Source organism: Podarcis pityusensis (assembly GCF_964106645.2).
Source record: "Podarcis pityusensis genome assembly, chromosome: 16".
NCBI classification, from domain to species: domain Eukaryota; kingdom Metazoa; phylum Chordata; class Lepidosauria; order Squamata; family Lacertidae; genus Podarcis; species Podarcis pityusensis.
The window spans coordinates 9671236-9690452 of record NC_138041.1 but is presented as its reverse complement, the minus strand read 5'-3'; the positions used below and the strand labels follow the sequence as shown (position 1 = coordinate 9690452).

Below are 19217 nucleotides of genomic sequence, written 5' to 3'. Positions count from 1 at the left end.
GAGCTAAAGCATTCCTAAGTTTCAAAAGACTCTGAAACCCAGAGGGCCGAGCAGGAGGGCTGACACATTTCAGACATGATATATAAAAATAGAAATTGAGTGCGATCAGCTTGCTATAAGCACAAGGCAGCTTCTGAAGGCTCTGCAGGACAGATGGATGGAACATTTGCAAGCGTGGCAGAGGTGGTCTGGTTGCAGACCTGAACCCCTGCAAACAACATAGGTTTTTCAAAACCAGTTCCAATCCATTTTGAAAGGTCATGTCTTTCTTCACTCCAAAGGTGTACAGCGTGTGGTTAAGTGAACAAAAAGCTTTGAGCAACATGCAATGGTGTGTGTGTGTGTGTGTGTGTGTGTGTGTGTGTGTGTGTGTTGGTACAAAGGCAAACACCTTTGGAGCAAAAAAAGGGATTTTACAAGTACCAAAGACTTTCCAATTTCATCTAGCCACAGAGAACAAGGCTATATATATGGCCACCATTTGAGCCTCATGACAACCCTGTGAGGTTCAGTTGAGAAAGAGCATTTGGCTCAAGGTCACATAGTGAGGTACCAGACCCTCCAACATTTATCCAATGAAAATAGGGACGTCCTAAGGAGAAGCGGGACGTTCTGGGATCAAATGAGAAACCGGGATGGCTTCTGTAAATCCAGGCTGCCCCTGGAAATCAGGGACACTTGGAGGGTCTGAAGTACATGGCAGAGCAGGGATTTGAACCCAGGTCTCGCCCCTGTAGTTTGTTAAGGGTGCTGAGAATTGTTAGGATTCCCCCTCCCAGAGCAACAATTTGCAAAGTGGCTTAGCAATCAATCCCTCTTCCCCGGGAACTGGGGAATTACAGCTTGGGGAGAAGAGGGATCTCATGGCAACTCTCAGCACCCTTAAACTACAACTCCCAGAATTCATGGGGGGGGGACCCATGGCTGTTTAAAGTGGTATTGTAGTGCTTTAAATGTATGGTGTGAATGTGGGCTTTGTCAGACACCACATCAACTCCCAGAGATTCCTCTGTGGAATATTGGGAGGAGGCCTGAAGAGTTTTATAACAAGTCCCAGCCAATCCCGAGGCTTCATGCTGACAGGGCAGCCAATGGCCAGGACCGATATTGCTGTCTCAATACCTTTCCATACCTATAGGGGGCTCTGTGCCCCGTGTCCATACAATCCCCGCACAACTTACTACTAACAGGCCTCACCTCCTGCACTAGGCCTTGTCAAGCAAAGTGCAGTCAGATCCCCTGCTGTTAATTTCACCCTACTTTAAGGCAGGAGCATTAAGGGGCTTTATTTTGAGGGGGTGCAAAATCCTTTCCCTCCAGGTTATTTCAACAGCCTGTGACTTCTACTGCTTCCATGAAAATCAGCACCTCCCTTCCCTTCTTTGAGGCTGCAGACACAACACACGTTTAAAGCGCCTTCCCTTCCACAAAGAATCCTGGGAACTGTAGTTTTTAAAAGGATGTTGGGAACTGTAGCACCGTGCAGGGAGGGAAAACTACAGTTCCCTGGATTCTTTGGGCTTAATAATGTGCTTTAAATCTATGATGTGTGTGTAGTGCTTAGAGATTGTCACACTATGGGCGCAAATCCCTACTCGGGCATGAAGCTTAATGGATGGGCTTGGGCTAGTCAACATCTTTCAGCCTAACCTACCTCACAGGGCTGTTGTGAGGATGAAATTGGGAGGGGGAAAACTATATGTTGTCACCTTAAGCTCCTTGGACAAAGGTGGAGGTTTATAAATATAACAAACAAACAAACCCTCCATGATTAACAAACTGGTTTGTTAAGGGTGCTGGTGGGAACTGTAGTTCTGTGAGGGGTGAATTAGAGTTCCCAGGGTTCTTGAGGCAAGGCTGTGCTTTAAAAGTATGGTGTGTCTGCAGCCCCAGTCTGCTTTAAAGCACAGAAGATAAAAACAGAAGTCACAAGATCAGACCACAGATGATCTGTCTCACACCCGTCTGAGCCTGCGATTCGTCAGCCTCTCCCTGATGTGACGGAGATATGGGAAAGGAATTGTATTCCAGCTAACGAAACAAAACCAAAGGAAGCACAAGAAAACAGTGACCCTAAAACCAACTTTTGACAAAGACCACAAAAGCAGCCGCTGTGGTTCAGCTGAGTAACAGCCGCCTGTCTGGGCCGGGTCACTTTCCCCGACTCCGAATGCACCACAATAACAAAACACAGACAAGTCCACAGCACCAGACAAATTGCTTCCATGACTTGCGACTGTCGGATAAGCCCCCTGCTGCTGATGCATCATCAACAAACCAATTACATTTTCACCTTTCTACAGGTTTCCCTGAGAGGTACATGGCAGAGAATCACTCTGTGATCATCCCTCCTGTTTTGTCTCAAAAGCCTCCTCCAAACTCTTCTCCCCTAAACCCTTTGGGCGCAACTATCTTGGTCCGGCAATGGGAAACTGTTTTCACCCCAAGGGCCACATTCCTCTCTGGGGAAGCTTCCGGGGGCCACATGCCTGTGGAAGTGGTGGGTGGGGGAAATGACTCTTACGTTTTACCTTTGCAAAGTAGGCTAGTTTCTCACACGCCCTTCTCTATCCTCCACCCAGGCAAGGAAAAGGCATGATCCGAGCTCCAAGACACATTGCAGCTGGGCAGAAGCTCAAGCAAGGTATGCAGCAGGGCTGGTAAGGGGTGTGGCTCAGGAATGGGCATGACCTGGGGAAAATCTTGAGGGCCCAATATTCAGGGCTAGAGGTACGTTTGGCCCCTGAGCCTGTTCCCATCTTAGTCCTTGTCCCTTACTAAAAGGCAAAACTAAGCACAGTACAGTGGTACCTCGGATTAAGTACTTACCGTATTTTTTGCTCTATAAGACTCACTTTTTCCCTCCTAAAAAGTAAGGGGAAATGTGTGTGCGTCTTATGGAGCGAATGCAGGCTGCACAGCTATCCCAGAAGCCAGAACAGCAAGAGGGATTGCTGATTTCACTGTGCAGCGATCCCTCTTTCTGTTCTGGCTTCTGAGATTCAGAATATTTTTTTTCTTGTTTTCCTCCTCCAAAAACTAGGTGCGTCTTGTGGTCTGGTGCGTCTTATAGAGCGAAAAATACGGTAATTTGTTCCGGGGATCTGTTCTTAACCTGAAACTGTTCTTAACCTGAAGCACCACTTAAGCTAATGGGGCCTCCTGCTGCCGCCGCACCGCCGGAACACGATTTCTGTTCTCATCCTGAAGCAAAGTTCTTAACCCGAGGTACTATTTCTGGGTTAGCGGAGTCCGTAACCTGAAGCGTATGTAACCCGAGGTACCACTGTACATTTTGACTGAATCTCTACCTTTCCCCAAATTTTCTCTCCCTTGCATCCTACCCTGGGGTAAATTTGTGATTTTAAGCTCCATGGGGCAAGGAGCTGATGCCTTCTTGACGATTTACCCTTTAACATTTGCCAGTACAGTGGGATGCGGGTGGCGCTGCGGTCTAAACCACAGAGCCTAGTAGATAAATAGGTACCGCTCCGGCACTGGCTCCCTCAGCCAGTAAAGCGAGATGAGTGCCGCAACCCCAGACTGGACTTAATGGTCAGAGGTCCCTTTACTTTACCTAGTACGTATGTATTAAAAACAAATGTAAGGCAATGTAATTTTTGCAGAACTGTTCTGGAACTAAGCAAACTCAATGCAGGTGCCCAAATGTCACACATTTCCATTATTTTTTCACTCCTTTGAAAACCAAGTTAACTTGCTGCTGCTGCTGCTCCTCACAGCGAAAGTGCGAAACTCTCACCCTCTCCGTTCACTGGAAGTCTTTATTCAGCAACTCCTCCATCTGGGTTTTTTAGAAACATAGTCCACACACTGTCAAGCGGATTTGTGCAGCCCTTAAGGACTAGAATCTTGGCACGGGGTTGTTTAAAACGAAAGCAGAGAGTTCTCATATGCACGCGCCCCCACTTGCTAGTGCAATGTAGCAGAGAGATTGGAATCAACGAATACTCTGGTTTTAAACCAGTCCCTGATTAGCATCAACTTGCGACGTTAATCATTCACCAGGTCTCTGGTCCGTAAAATGGAAACAACGCTCAGCTGCTTTATGGAAAAGAAAGGTTAAATGGCCTCATTGACAAAATTAATAATAAAAAACTCCCGTAGAAATACCAAAAAGCAGCGATTGTAGCATGCCCAAGGGAAAGGGTGTGTGTGTGTCACATGATACACACTGTCCCAAAAGTATCTAGAAAAGTAGCAAACCAATCTTAAAAGATCAGTAAAATTCCCCAAGTCTCAACATTTGACGTTTTGTCCTACTTCCCTGGGTTTTCTAGGGGAAAAGTAAAAATGCAGGTGACAGAATATTTAACAGCAAAAGCTAGCCCAGGCTTCCTCAACCTCAGCCCTCCAGATGTTTGAGACTACAATTCCCAGCATCCCTGACCACTGGTCCTGCTAGCTAGGGATCATGGGAGTTGTAGGCCAAAAACATCTGGAAGGCAGAGATTGAGGAAGCCTGAGCTAGCCTGACTTGTAGGTTTTTGCTATACTTCCGTTGCTACAATTTCCCTTGTTCCAACAGGCATGTTAAGGTGGTGCTCATTTATATGATAATTTAAAAAAAATCTTCCTGTTTTCTGCGATATTTATTTTTACACACTCCACTTAGAAATGCGGATATTTAAGCGGTGCATTAATGTCTCAAATAACTAACTAAATAGTAATTATTATTTCAATCTCTTAGCTGCCCCTTCACCATCAGGTTCCAGGCAGCTAGTTACAGTAATAATAAAAAACCGCATTAAAAATCAGTTTAAAACAGATTAAGGTAAGAGGGTGGGTCCAAAAATATGTATCTGGTCTCAAAGACAGGAGTGCATCTTCAGCAAAGGACTGACGCTTTGTAATGAAGGTGGTGGACACATCTCTGTGGAAACTCCACAACTTTCAGGGGTCAGCAAACTTTTTCAGCAGGGGGCCGGTCCACTGTCCCTCAGACCTTGTGGGGGGCCAGATTACATTTTGAAAAATAAAATAAAAAATGAACAAATTCCTATGCCCCACAAATAACCCAGAGATGCATTTTAAATAAAAGCACACATTCTACTCATGTAAAAACACGCCGATTCCTGGACCATCCACGGGCCAGATTGAGAAGGCGACTGGGCAGGATCCGGCCCCCGAGCCTTAGTTTGCCTACCCATGACTTAGGCACTGCCGTGGACAAACCATGACACCCTGAACACCTGAGAGTAGTAGATATACCAAGAGGATCTGTAGGGGGAAAAGTGTCTCCAAAATATTCAAGGCCCAAACGGAGTCTCTGCCACTCAGACTGCAAATAGCCCATTTCCCACAAAAAACAGCCAATTCCACCACCAGGCCCCACCCCTCAATATTCAAATCACCTCCCATTCCCGGGCTCTGCCCCTACACCAGAGGTGACCTCCAAGTTCATACGGATCAGCACCGCAGCAGAGCACAAACACTGATGTAGCACGTTTCTTCTGGAGTTATTTATTCAGTATAAAAATAGATATATATATATATTTTACAGAGGTAAAAAGCTCTACAACATTATCTCCCCTTCCCCTCCGCACACAGAAATATATTTTTTTCGCAGTCTGTTCATTTCTCTGTCCTTGTGATTGAATATCGCCGTGTGCCAAACAGGGGCATTGCCCTTTGCTGTCCTCAACAGGTTTGCGTACACAAGACACAAAATGTCCGCCATCCTGCCAGATTTGAAAATGGAACCTCCCTGGGCAGAGGCAGTATACCAGAAGCTGATGGTGGCCATGGGTAAGCAGCACGGGGAGGACTGGTAGTGCTTCCTGGAGATAAATGGCTGACCACTGCCAGAAGCAGGATGCTGGACCAGGTGAACCCCTCAGTCTGATCTAACAGGGCAACACATCCTCAACACGACTGGTCTCCAGTTTGATCCTTTCAGGTACAAGGCAGCGGTCTTCTGAACTCGGCGCAGGCAGGGGGAAGAGTCGTCGTCAAAGCGGGGCACACAAAACAGAGGATTCCTCCCCACTCCAAAAATTCCAGGGCCTGCCTGTTTGATAGTCACAATTTTTTTTGCACTGTACATTGTCCCAAGGTAACTGTGTGTTTCCAGTTTCATGATGTGCCCAAAAATCCATAAGCACCACCAACAGGGCGTGATACAAGGTGGCATTCCTGCCCGCAGGAAACTCAGCGCCACGACCTTTGTGGCAGGGCCGGATCCATCCAAGCCTTGTTTGCCGCCGGGCAGCCAAAGAGAGTCCCCATCTGGTCCATGTCTGTCTGCTGGAGGCCTATATCTGTCCACAAGACCCCTCACCAGTCCCAGACCCCACCAGCCACATCCCTCATAGGGTTGCCGGCGATTTGATCCCGGCGCTCAGCCTGCTAAAACCGACTGGTGCACCACCGCATCACACGGAGGCATTGCGGGCACATGGAGACTCGCATCCCCCACACCACACTGTGTTGCGGGGGGGGTGTGGCGGCAACAGAACAGGTGCTCCCCCCTTTGCCGATGGCTTCAAGCTGGGGAACTGGGTGCCATCAGGGCCCCTGCGGCATCAGCAGTGGCAGCAGGAGGAGGACGAAGGTGAAGGGGCTGCAGAGACGGGGGGCCGAATTGTGCCCCACGCTGCGAAGCATCGTTGCATCAGGGTCATCTGCCGGGGGAAAGAGAGACAAGCAGGTGAGAAAAGGGTCTGGTCAACAGCAAAGTTGGGCACATAGGACGAGAATATGTGGGATGATGAGAGGCAGGACTATGAGGTGGGAAATGCTTTGGAATTCAGACCGTGGGAAGTCAAAAAAATTAAGATTACAATTTGGAAGTCCAAGATTACAATTGGACTTTTTTATTTTAGTTTTTTATTTTTATTGGATTTTATATGTTAATTGGATGTTCTTATTGGAATAATAATAATAATAATAATTATTATTATTATTATTATTATTTATTATTTATACCCCACCCATCTGGCTGAGTTTCCCCAGCCACTCTGGGTGGCTTCCAATCAAGTGTTAAAAATAATACAGCATTGGAAAATTAATAAACGCTTTAAAAAAATAAAATAATTATGTGGCACGCAAAATTCAACCCAAATTCAAATCCTCTCCTCCTGAACCACTTCCTAAACCCACTCACTTCCGTCCTTTTGGAGGTCTGACGCCCTCCATTTTCCCTCCTTGAGTCTTCTTCCTCACCACCATTTCTGCCAGCTCCTTTCTCTTCCCCGCCATACCCGCACCACCATACGTTTAAAGCACTACGACGGCACTTTAAAAAGTCACGGTTCCCCCCAATGTATTCTGGGAAATCTTATTTGCTGAGGGAGCTGAGAGCTGATATGAGACACCCCTACCCCGAAATTCAGAACTGCAGTTCCCAGGGAAGAGGAACTAATTGTTAAACCACTCTGGGAATTGTAGCTCCAGGAGGGGAATGGGTGTGTGTGTGTGTCTCGGCACCTATAACAAACTACAGCTCCCAGAAGTCTTTGAGGGGAACCCACGACTGTTTAAAGTATTACCGTAATGGTATAAATGCGTGTTGGGGTGTGTGGCCTCATTCTCACCGCCCCTGTTGCCTGGGCCTGAGTGCGAGGGGGGTGGAAAAGCATGTTGATTATTAATGTTTAATAGGATATTGTATTTTAATATTCCGTTGGAAGCCGCCCAGAGTGGCTGGAAGAAACCCAGCCAGATGGGCGGGGTATAAATAATAAATTATTATTATTATTAGGTGGCAAGAGTGAGGAAGGAGGAGATGCAGGTTCAGAGGGGTCTCTTGTCAATGGGTCCCCTGCAAATGGCTGATTGTGCCACCCCTCTTTGCGGCACCTCCACATCCCCCACCCCTACAGAACAAACTCTCTCCCCTGGACCTACCTGACTGAGGTCTCCCCTTCAGGGTGGGGCTGCGGCTGGGGGGCATCCGACCTAAAAGCGAACGGAGACACACAGTGAAGGCCGGACCCCCAGAACACAGCCAACCTAAATACTGAGCCCATAATTCTCAACCCCAGCTTAAATCTCAGCCTGCAGCCCCTTGTTCTCTTGATGCGGGGCAATACCACTGGGGCAATACTATATGCAACTAGGGGGCAATACCCCTTGCAAGGAGAGCAGACTTCCTCAACCTCAGCCCTTCAGATGTTTCTGGCCTACAACTCCCATGATCCCTAGCTAGCAGGACCAGTGGTCAGGGATGATGGGAATTGTAGTCTCAAAAAACATCTGGAGGGCCGAAATTGAGGAGGCCTGGTGGAGAGGATACAGGCAAACAGTTTTAAATACTGACGTGTGTCAGGTATTATTACTAGCCTCAAGAGCAGTCACATAAAAAAGTGGGGGCTGAGATTAGACCAGAGTATTAGCTTCAGGTAGGAGGAGAGTATAAACCTTTTCCTCTCCTCTCTCTCACATACGGTTATCCCAATTTATATCGCTCCCCACCAAACTGCCAAGTATCTCACCTTATGGAATAGGAAGTGGAGGGGAGACAGGGACTCATATCAGATCTGTCTTATTTCCCAAAGGCAGCCTTCCCCCAAGCTGGTGCCCACCCCCCCCGATTTCGCTGTCATCCCTGCCCACTGGCCATGCTGGCTAGGGCTGATGGGCACCAGGTTGCAAAAGGCTGTTGCAGAACTTGGCAGATAGCATTTGCGGGGGGGGGGGGGGAGTCTGATCAGGACAATGGCATGGGTTTAACGAGAGACAGACAGACAGACAGACAGACAGAGAGTGTCAGGCACTAGAAAACTCACCATTCTTTGCAGCCACTATGACTTTCAATTTAAGGCAAGATTCTCCGTGGTGATGGATAGGTTTTGCTAATAGGGAAGAATTGAGAAAGAGATTTTTATTGGCGAGAGTTGAAACAGACAGGAGGTTTTGTGTAGGTATTGGGGGACATCTAGTCTATATAAATCTGAGACCTGGTAACTTGACACGGACTAGAGAAGCTTTTGTTAATTTTTATTTACTGGTGCATCTATTTTGGGTGGGTGGGTGGAGGCTAAAATTATACAACACATAACTTATCTTCAATTCTTCAATTAAACTACACCCCACCACAGATCACCCCAAATCAGCTCCTCTTTCATTCGTTACCCTCTGCCCAAATTAATTCATCAACAAATCCTGTTCCTATCAAGTTTGATTAGCCCCATTAACTGCCCCCAAATTTCCTATAGAGAAGTCATTTTAGTTTAGTTCAATCCGCAAAATTTATATCCTACTCAATAATCCTGATCTATTTCCCTCAAATTCATTACCCGGCCCAAAACAAGAGATCTGGGGGCCCTCAACTCACAAACCCGACCCAATTCCCTGCACTGCTGAAAAATTCAGCCTTGGCCTCTGGCTGAGATGGATTTAAAAGAGGGTTAAATGTCCCCTAATACAAACCTTCCTACCCCAGTGGATGTTCTTAACCAAAACCACAAATGTTAGGAAAAACCCGTGACAGATCTCTCCTATAGGTCGGCCCTTAAAGTCCTATAACCAGGGCCTGTTAGAAATAAAAACCACCGTGTAGCCCTCTCGTTCCCAGCCTCCTTTTTCCCCATCTGTAAAATGGGCTTAAATAAGTGACCCTCCACCGTCTCAGAATGACACAAGTTAAGAAATCTTAGGAGCGCTAAAACGGAAAAATAAATGACAGCTGGTAAGGGTGTGTGTGTGTGGTTTCTCTGCCACGGACACTTACAGATATAATAGTATTCGTGGCCCTCCCGGAACTCTTTGCCCAGCGTGAAGGGAGTGTAGCGCTGGAATTTTTCTGAAAACCGCTCAGGGCCGTGAAGGGCATCGGGCTTGTTGCACTCCCACCGGATCTGCTCCTTCGAGCGCGGTTTGCAGGTCTCGTACTCCTCCTGTTCCACCAGGTATAGGGTGTAGCGTTCCATCGAGTGAGGAGCCACACTGCTGTCCTCGTAGTGCGGGCAGATGATGTCCAGGTAGTCGTTTAGCCTCACCTTGACGGCATAGCTATCCCACTGAAACCTGTATCAGGAGGAGGGAAAGACAACAACATTAGTGCTTGCACTCTAACGCCTGCATAAAGTTCCTCTAATAAATCCTTACAAACAACCCTGTAAAGTAGGCACTTTCAGGCAAGGTTGGTGGCGGTGGAACAGGCAGACACAATTTTGAAGCCGGTCCGTTTCGTCTCCATCCTCCAATAAAATTAACGTTGCGAGAAACGTCTAGGAAATTCTTACAAACTATCTCCTAACCCCTTTGTAGAAGGCTTGGGCGGGGGGGGGGGAGAGGACACCATTTGGAAATCGATACCATTTCAATTGCCCCAGCACCTCCATGAAATAAAAGTGTCACATACTGTTCCATCGCCTCCCCGCTAATAAAAGTTACAAGAAATCCTCACAAAACAGCCTTGCAAGATAGGAATCCCTTCGTAACTCCCCCCCCCCCAATAGTGTCAACATCCCAGGCTGGAAAAGTACAATTTACAACAATATGGCTATGACAAGGAATCAGCCAATTCTATTCAGATGAAAAAAGGGGAGAAAACGGACTTTTAAAAAATGGAAACCCATTGATTCAATCGCTGACAAAGTATTGCATGCTTTTCTATGGATTCCATGTATTTCTTTCATACGCTACTCAAAGGGAGCTTTTGTTAAGCTCTTCCTGTATATCTTTGAGGTGGATTTTTAAAGAATAGAATAAAAACAATGCATACAAACAACTTCCTCAAAGTGGGAGACTGCTGAAACACCCCTCCCTCCGGTAATTATTTGGGGCTGGCTCTTAACCTAAATCATTGCCACTTTACCTAAGTGTTATTATTTTCTTAAGTTGACCAAATGCATTTAAATAAACCTTTATGCAACTCTCTCTTATAGCTGCAAGGCAGATGCTCCCCTACCCACCCCCCCAGCCCAAAAGAAAGAACAAACTTCAGCCAGGCCATTTGCTAAAAAATAAAATAAAATCCACTTTTTTTACAGCGTTTATGAGCCTTGGAACTGCTGCACACATGTTAACCCGGCTGACATCTTTACAACAGCCCCAAGGTAAATCAGTTACATTATACCCATATTGCAGATGGTGGTGGGAGAAACACTGAGGCCAAAGGCTAATCAAGCGAGCCCATCACAGGGGGGAGATTTGAACGGGGGAGTCTGGATGTCACAACTTAGGTTGCAAACCTGCATGTGCTTAGTGTTTTTATTTTTTTAAAAAACAGATTTTTATTGAGGATTTTGTGATACAAAACAAAGAAAGAAAAGTTGTGAGTAAGACCCACTGAAGTCAGCAGGCTTACTTGTAAATTATCTGGAGATAATATCCAGTGGCATAACCAGGTAGGATGGGGAATTTCTCCCTGCCTGAAATCTGGAAGAACTGCTGCCAGCCCGTGTGGACAATATTGAGCTAGGCGAGTGGTAGAAGGCAGCTTCCTCCATGGGCAAGTTTGCGGCGCGAAAGCTCAAGAAAGATTCCAGTCCTCACAGCTCAAAATAGTTTAAATGGGAACGCAGAAAGCTCCCTTATACAGAGTCAGAAAACTGACCCATCTAGCTCAGTGCTGTCCACACTGACTGGCAGCAGTTTGCCAGCATTGGAGACAGGTGATACTCCCAGCCCTACCCGGAGATGCCATTGGGGATTGAACCCAGGATCGAAAGCAAATGCTCTACCCACTGAGCACACGACACAAGAGCATTGCTTCCCCCTTTCAGGGCTGGCCCTGGAAGCTTGCTGGGCTAGCCCACATTCCCAGCAGAGAGCCAAGGTGTTTATTAAAGCCTTGCCAAGACAGCTGTGGAAAGAGGGACTCCACCCTGAGTCACAGAAGCTTTGGAAACCGAAAGACTCCTCGGGAGAACGAACCCACAAACCGGTTTGGCCGCCCGAGGCGGGTGGCAGGAGGCAGCAACGAAGGATCCACCTCATCTTGGCCTCAGGTGCAGAGATAGCAGCAGGGTCTTGGGGGGGCGCCCACCCACCCTCCGTCTGTCTCCTCGCCCCAGGGCACCACCCAGAAGTCTTGACCCCCTGGAAGATCCCAAAGCAGCTGGCTGATCCTTGTCAAAACAGTGCAATCAAATGCAACAAGAAGGGCCAGTGGCGCTTCTGAGCCTCATCCATTTATTTCAGGACCTTTATGCACCGCTGGGTTGCCACAAGCCCTCAAATCAGCCGGCAAGACAACAACAGAAGTATCCTCTTTAAAAAAAGGCAAGTGTTTTTAGACACTCCCAAAAAATAACAACATCAGCTATAAGCGAAAACCAGATTAACAACACACGGCGGTTTCTACATGTCTGGATAGGCTTGACAAAACAAAACAAAAAAATCGCTTTTAGCAAGCGCCCCAAAGGGTACAGGGAAGGCGCCTGCCTGATGTCACAAGGCAGCGGGTGCCAATCCTGACAGGTCCAGGGTGCTGTTCTGCAGGGGCACACCAGATGCTTATGGGGAGCCTCAACAGACCCTGAGCACCACAGCAGCTCCCCCATCCTGCGGTTTCCAGCAACTGAGATTCAGAAAGGCTGCTTGCTGCAATAGGGGTAGCTGGCGGCAGACGAGTTTTAGATGCGGCTGGCGCCCCCAAATTCATGATCCAAGGGACGGCAAAGTGTAAAACTGAGTGATGCACTCGGGGACAAGTGGTGCCTGATGACATCAGGTCTGGTGGTGGTGGTTTCGAAGGGTTTTTGCTTTTTTTCTGTTTTTTGCAGGAGGGGGTTTATTGGCATGCAAAGGCTGGGCATTTAATTCTACACAGCAAAGATCTGGCTAAGGTGATCGTTATCATTGTTATTATTTCGCTTTTCTTAGTTGCTGCCCCTTTTGCACCAGTGACCCAAAGCCACTTGCCGGGATAGCATAGCACTGATGTGTTGTAGTCAATTGCTTTTTACTTAAAAAAAGGTAGGTGTGCTGAAATTAATGGAACCAAGTTAGTCCAGGTCGTGAATGGGTCTGCTCTGAATAAAAGTGGAGTACAACACGGAATGAGGAACTGTAGGTCGGGGTGGTGAACGCAGTGTTACAACCTCAGGTATATAAGCTAAGCGCCATATAGCACCTTAAACCCTGGTTACCAGTGGCCACAATGGAATGTCTATCCACCAGGGGGTTGGACTAGATGCCCCATGGTGTCTCTTCCAAAGCTACGATTCTGTGATCTCAACTGCAGCGCTTGGCTGTCGCTTGCTCTTACAGCAATTCGCTTGTCCCAGTATGCAAGAAGGAGAAACACACAGGGGAAATGATACTAACTATGCAGAAGTTTCTAAACTGTGGTCGCCAAACCTGGCACCCAGAAATCTCCACGTAGTCGCAATTGGACCCGCACCAGTAGCAAACACGCCTGGCTAGTTTAGAACACTGGTCCTCCAGATGTTTCAGGCTACAGATCTTATCATCCCTGACCACTGGGCATGCTGGCTATTTGGGGCTCAGCCGGGCTAGCGTTCAGCAGCTTTCAAACTCCATAATCTGCAGCCAGCATGGGCTAGCGGCTGCTCCAGAGAGTGATGAAGTTGACTGTGAAAGGCAAAGCCATGGTAAGTCCAATAGTTCTTTAAGGAGTCACAGCTGGGGAGCCTGCGTCCTCTCCCAGATGTTCGATTCCAATTTCCATTGCTCCCAGCCTGGGAACTGTAGTTTAAGGGTGCTGGGAACTGTAGCTCCATGAGGGATAAGATCCTTTTGGAAAGGAAGCAATGTGCTTTGAAAGTATGGCATGGATCACTGCTGTTTTTGACAACCAACAGGCCAACACAAAGCGATTAAGGCTGCCCTTCCTGGAAGGAAACTGCCCAGACACAGCAGCCTCAGGGTTTTCCACCCTGCCAGAGGTGGCCACATCTGGGCCCTGCAATCTCCTCTGCCTGGACTCTCACCCGTCACAGCAACTGCCTCCTCCCTGCAGGGGCAGGAGCTGTACACAAAACACCCCCCCCCCCGCTGCACGCTCCATCCCACCCCTCCAGCCAAGTTGGCATCGGACTTGGCCATCTCTTAAGCCTCCGTGCCAAAAAGACGGTTTCGCCTCCAGCGTCCTGGGCGGAAAAAACACACGTTAAAATATATATCTTAACAACATGTTGGTTTTTTAAAAAAGGAGAAAGATTTCCTGCCCCGCGTGCCCTTGGCGCCTTCCCTTGGGCTCTCGCCAGCGCCGGGCGGGAAGGAAGGAAGAGGCCCATGGCTAGTAAGGAAGGGGGGAGATGGACCCTGGGAAAGGAAGGAGCGGCTGGCCAGCTGCGGCTTTGCTCTCTTCCAACTTTCTCCAAGCTGATTCAGCCTTGCTGGCCAAGACCCACCACCTGCTGCCTGCACCGCTTGAGAACTTTGCCCTCTTGGCAGTGCCAGCCGGCGGGTTTAAGGCACCAGTGAAAGGCAGAGAAGAGGCCAGTAATATCTGCAGGGGGCAGACAGGCACAACTTTGAAATCACCACCCGATTCATCTTCTGCAATGAAGTAAAACTCTGCAGATCATCCTCAAGGTGCCTTTGCCAACTTGGCACTCGCCAGAGGCCAACTCACAGCCAGCCAGCATGTCCAATGGTCAGTGGCAATGGGAGGTTTTTTTGAACCCTGGAAGCTCCTTGATATTGAGTTGGATCCTTGCTGCACCTAGCCCTTCCCCTAAAAATACACTAAGATTCTAGTCCTCATGGTTCTGACTCCAATAGGAACACAGAACCCTGGATCTTCCCCATGCAACGAAGATGCTCTACCTGAGCTATAGTTGTAGTCCAGGGACATATTTTTTTCTAAATCAATCCCCAAAGGATCTCACCACAGGCACGTCTCTCCCCAGGGCTTACAAAGCTGAAGAGTCCTAGCATCTCTTTTCAGTGCCAAGCTGGGAACATCTAGTTACAAACAGACGAAAGGAACCTCTGTGCATTTGCAAAGTGCAATTCCTGCACCACTTATGCTACTGCAGAGAATCTGTCATGCGATGGGATCATCCCCCCCCCCCAGTTTACCCCTACAATGACCCTGTGAGGTAGGTTAAGAGTCTGCGACTGACTCCAGCAAGCTTACTGAGTGGGGATTTGAACCCTGATCTCCCAGGTCCTAGCCTGACACTCTAACCCAGGCTTCCTCAACTTCGGCCCTCCAGATGTTTTGAGACTACAATTCCCATCATCCCTGACCGCTGGTCCTGCTAGCTAGGGATCATGGGAGTTGTAGGCCAAAAAACATCTGGGGGGTGAGGCTGAGGAAGCCTGCTCTAACCACTGCACCACACTGCCTTCCTAGAGTAGTTCTGCTATGGGGCAGCTCTACAATTTAAGCAGGTAGATAAATACTGTATGGGAAAAGCCAAATGTCACTTAGAGAAGGATCTGAAATATTTCCCTTGAAGCCTGAATTTGTTTTATTCTGCATTTTTTTTTAATCTGATATTTTAATGTGTTGTAAACCACTCTGAGATTTTTTTCTTTAGGACATAAGGCAGTATAAAAATGAAATTAATAATAAATTTCATTGCAAAATAAAAATGCTGCCTAGACTTTCTGTTCTGGCGACCATAACCGAGGTTTAAGGTGCCATTTGGCAATCAGATTATATATCTGAATTTTGAACACTGATGCAGAGCTCTGCTGGATCACAGTGCCCAACCAGATGCCTCTTCCAGGAATCCCCAAAGCAAGACCTGAGCTCAACCGAAAATCTCCCCATATGCGATTCCCAGCAGATAGCCTTAACAAACTTGCCCAAAAAAGTCCAGCATTCTGCTTTCAGAAATGGCTAACCCAACACCTCCCCTGCTTCCTGCCCCCACCTCCCTGCCAGCAATGTTATTCAGAGGTACACTGCCCCTAGGCGTGGAGGGTTTACTTCTACAACCACTCAGCCTTTTACAAAGACTCAGTGCCAGCATTTACAAAAGCTCTGATTTAAGCAAGATCAGACCCACCCAAGGCAACAGCACAGAGCTGACCTGACCCGAGGCCAGGGGGACGGGCAAATCTCACAAGCTAGCTGCCATGGGGGGGGGGGAGGGAGGAAGGCCACCTGGAAAGGGCCAGCCAGATCCCTGGCCTTGAGGTTTGCACAACAGGACACAGATGTCTGTGCTTCTCACACACAGGCAGAATGAACAAAGGCACCAGAGCTCGCTCTCCCTCCCTCCCTCCCCTCACCTTACCTTCCAGCATAAAAACAATGGCTTAATGCGATTAACTCTTCAGTCCCCGGGAACTGGCTGGAACCCTTTGCCCCCACCAATCTCTGGGCCTTTTAACAAATGGGAAAAACCGTGCCGCTATTCAACAGGTGAGCTTTCCCAGAGATGCCAGGGGGCGTACCTGTTGGATTTCGGCCCCAGCCCCTACAGCTCTTATTAAAAAAAACGAAACAAACTGCAACAACACCTCAAGAAGCAGAGCTTCCCCCTCCTTCCCTAACGCATCTTGTTGTGAGTTTATTTTGAGGGGGGCATTGCCATTCAAATGGTGAGCCAAGTCATGTGATCGATTATGTGGGATGAGGCTTACTCTCCCGCCCCCCAATATTTTATTCAAGTTGGCCCCCTTGGCTGTGGGCCACTTTTAATACCCCACCCCACCCTCTAATTCCCAGCACGCAAACAAAAGCCCGATGTCTCCTACAGGCGCCATCAGAAGTACAGATCTGTAAGCTCCTTGGGGCAGAGAACCTGTCTTTTTCCTTTTCGGTCCTTTGCGTGTCATCCATAAATTACAGCCGGCGTGACATAACTCATTAAAAACCACGAGCTCCTCAAAAATGCTCTAAACCGGACCCGGGAACCCCAAGGGGCAAAGGGGGTGAAGAAGGCGTCCCTCTCCCCACCTCGGCAAGCAAAGGGTCCTTTCCGTCCGCACTGCCCTATCTTTCCCAGCAAAGACCTGATTCATGCCTCTGTCACGGTGCCTAGGTACAGGCTGGGTGCCAAGCGCAGGCCTACCGTGTGGATGTTTACGAATTCCAGCTTTTATGCCCAACCAGCTCCTCCTCCTTCCAAAGGTCCAGGAACCCACCCCTCATCCATATTTTGCAAAGCTAAACCTGCCTCCTTCAAAGAAAGAGTAGCAGCAGAGGCAACCTGAAACGTGAGGCTTGGGGGCTGGCAAGGGAAATCTGTGCCAGGCTGCCAGAGGTGGGCTGCCCTGGGTGGCCCTCGCCCAAAATGCAGGCGCAGGAACAGGAGGGGGCGAGCTAAGGCAAAGAGGCGGGGTGGGGTGGGGGAACAAGGGAGAAAAGAAAGGAAAAACTTTCATCTGCAGAGCTTTCACGCCAGATTTAAAGGGCCAGCTGCCCCTTTTCCCTTAACAGGGGCAAAGACCGAGGCTGGAAGGTAGGAGGGTGCCAAAAACCACCAAACCATCAGGGGGATGGAAGCAGAGTCCTATTTCCCTCCAACCCTCCCTCCAACCCCTCAGAATCTCCACGGCCCTTCCCCAGATGTATTCCAACTTCTAGGGAAAACGACCCCTCCACGGCTAACATCTAACCGAAGGGGTTTCTAGGCGAAACTCATTCTTTCCCTGAACGTCCGCACCCTCCTTCAAGAAGCCTCTGCCCGCAAAAAAGACACGCACACCTATTCAATACACGGCAGATTTTTCAACAACGGGGCGATCACTGGCCAAGGTTGGCCGCGCTCCCCGCCTGCAAGGCGCCTCCAGTGGAACACCCCCTGAAACCGGACCCCTAAGCGTCCCCTGGGTGCCTGGTTAGAAGGCGGGGATCTCCAAATGCCACCCCTCCAACACAACCCCATTATCACAGGGTGGGGCGGGAGCGACGCCAAAATAAAGGGTCATCCCTTTTATACACGCGCAAAAAGTAAATTCTGGCTGGGCATTGGTGACGATGATAACTCTCCAGCCCCTGGCTAGGAGGGCTTGGTTCTCCCCTCCACGCTCCCCCAAAACTCACTTGGGGTTGGTGCTGTTCCAAAAGACGGTGTGCCGCTCTCCCGACGCCACGCACAGCCCGCACCAGAGGCCCACCAGCGGGGCCCACAGCAAAAGCAGCAGCTCCATTGGAGAGGACGCCTGGGGTTCTCTCGTAAAAGAGTAGAAAACCAAGAGTGTGCCTGATGCGCCTTTACGCACAGCCGCGGCACAGTGGCGCCTGATCGACGGCGCGGACAAGCGCTCTCTCCAAACTGCTCCGCCCTCGCTTCGCGATCTCGCTCTCTCTACAAGCTGGGCAGCTTGCCCAGAGCCGAGCTTTATACACCAGGGAGGCCCCCGCCCCGGGCTGGGCTGGGTGGGGCTGGTTAGGACGGGGAGGGAAGGCGGAGTAAGAGCAATACTCGCTGCGGAGAGTTTTGCGCGCAGAGAGACAGGCAGGGAAAGAGCGCGGGAGAGACCCGCTCGGAGTCAGCCTCTCACACACCCCACCGCTAACAACAACAGCCGCTGCCACGCCCTGGGTCCTTGCACGTGGGTCAGAAAGCAAAACACAACAGCAAAGCTGTCTGCTTTTTCTTGGCGCCATCTGCGCTACAGTTTTTAAAAGGCATGATGCCGCTTTTAAAACAGTCTGGTCCCCACCCCCTCGAAAGTCCTGGGAACTGTAGTTTGCTGAGGGGACTAAGAGGAGCTCAGAACTACAGGTCCCAGAGTTCCCCGTGAAGCGGGCTTCGTTGTTAAACTACTCTGAGAATTGTAGTTCTGTGACAACACAGTTCTCCTAACAACTCTCAGTACCCCTTCGCCACCTGCAGCTCCCATAATTCTTTTGGGGAAGCCATGACAGTTGGAAGTGCTAGCATAGTGATTTAAATGCCCAGCTTTGCATCCTTCTTGAGTGTTTCTGGCTGGGATGTGCCTTGAACCCAGATCAAACATCTCTTGCTTCCCTGGGTGAGTCTCTGTATGTAGAAACTAGCCTAATGTAGAAACGTATTACAGTATTTGCATTTGTGGCTCCACCCACTTTATACTCTGGCACTGCCCACCACTGTGCCCCTGGAAGGCTGCCCAGGAAGTAATATGGGCCTTGGGCTGAAAAAGATTCCCCAGAACAAGGGTCATAGCTTGTATAACGCAACTTCCCCACAGTGATGGGGATCCCGCGGCCCTCAAATGTTGTTGGACTCCAGTTCTCATCATCCATGACTGTTGGGCCAGTGCTGGCTGGGGCTGATGGGAGTTGGAGTCCAGCAACCTCTGGAGGGCCACAGGCTCCCCATTCCTGCTTTACACCAGGGTTTCCCAAACTCGGGTCTCCAGCTGTTTTCAGACAACAATTCCCACCATCTCTG

At 49.0% G+C, this 19217-nt stretch overlaps 1 protein-coding gene and 1 long non-coding RNA gene across 4 annotated transcripts; one reads left to right on the top strand and one right to left on the bottom strand.

Annotated features, from left to right (window-relative positions):
* Window positions 1–1068: 1068 nt before the first annotated feature.
* On the top strand, window positions 1069–11177 carry LOC308465187. Of its 2 annotated transcripts, XR_013980331.1 has the most exons (3): window positions 1069–2316; window positions 2583–2644; window positions 10956–11177. It is a non-coding gene; the product is annotated as an uncharacterized lncRNA (long non-coding RNA). The 2 variants fall into 2 exon arrangements; XR_013980332.1 differs by lacking the exons at window positions 1069–2316; window positions 2583–2644 and adding an exon at window positions 6563–6667.
* LOC308465057 (ephrin-A1-like) lies at window positions 5466–18141 on the bottom strand. Of its 2 annotated transcripts, XM_080984873.1 has the most exons (5): window positions 17882–18141; window positions 9692–9987; window positions 8748–8813; window positions 7867–7917; window positions 5466–6641 (listed from the first exon to the last, which is right to left on the bottom strand). In XM_080984873.1, the coding sequence occupies exons 1-5, from the start codon at window positions 17986–17988 to the stop codon at window positions 6526–6528; spliced, it is 636 nt and encodes a 211-aa protein (XP_080840999.1). In that variant the 5' UTR covers window positions 17989–18141; the 3' UTR covers window positions 5466–6525. The 2 variants fall into 2 exon arrangements, with proteins under 2 accessions (XP_080840999.1, XP_080841000.1); XM_080984874.1 differs by lacking the exon at window positions 7867–7917.
* Window positions 18142–19217: the final 1076 nt, after the last annotated feature.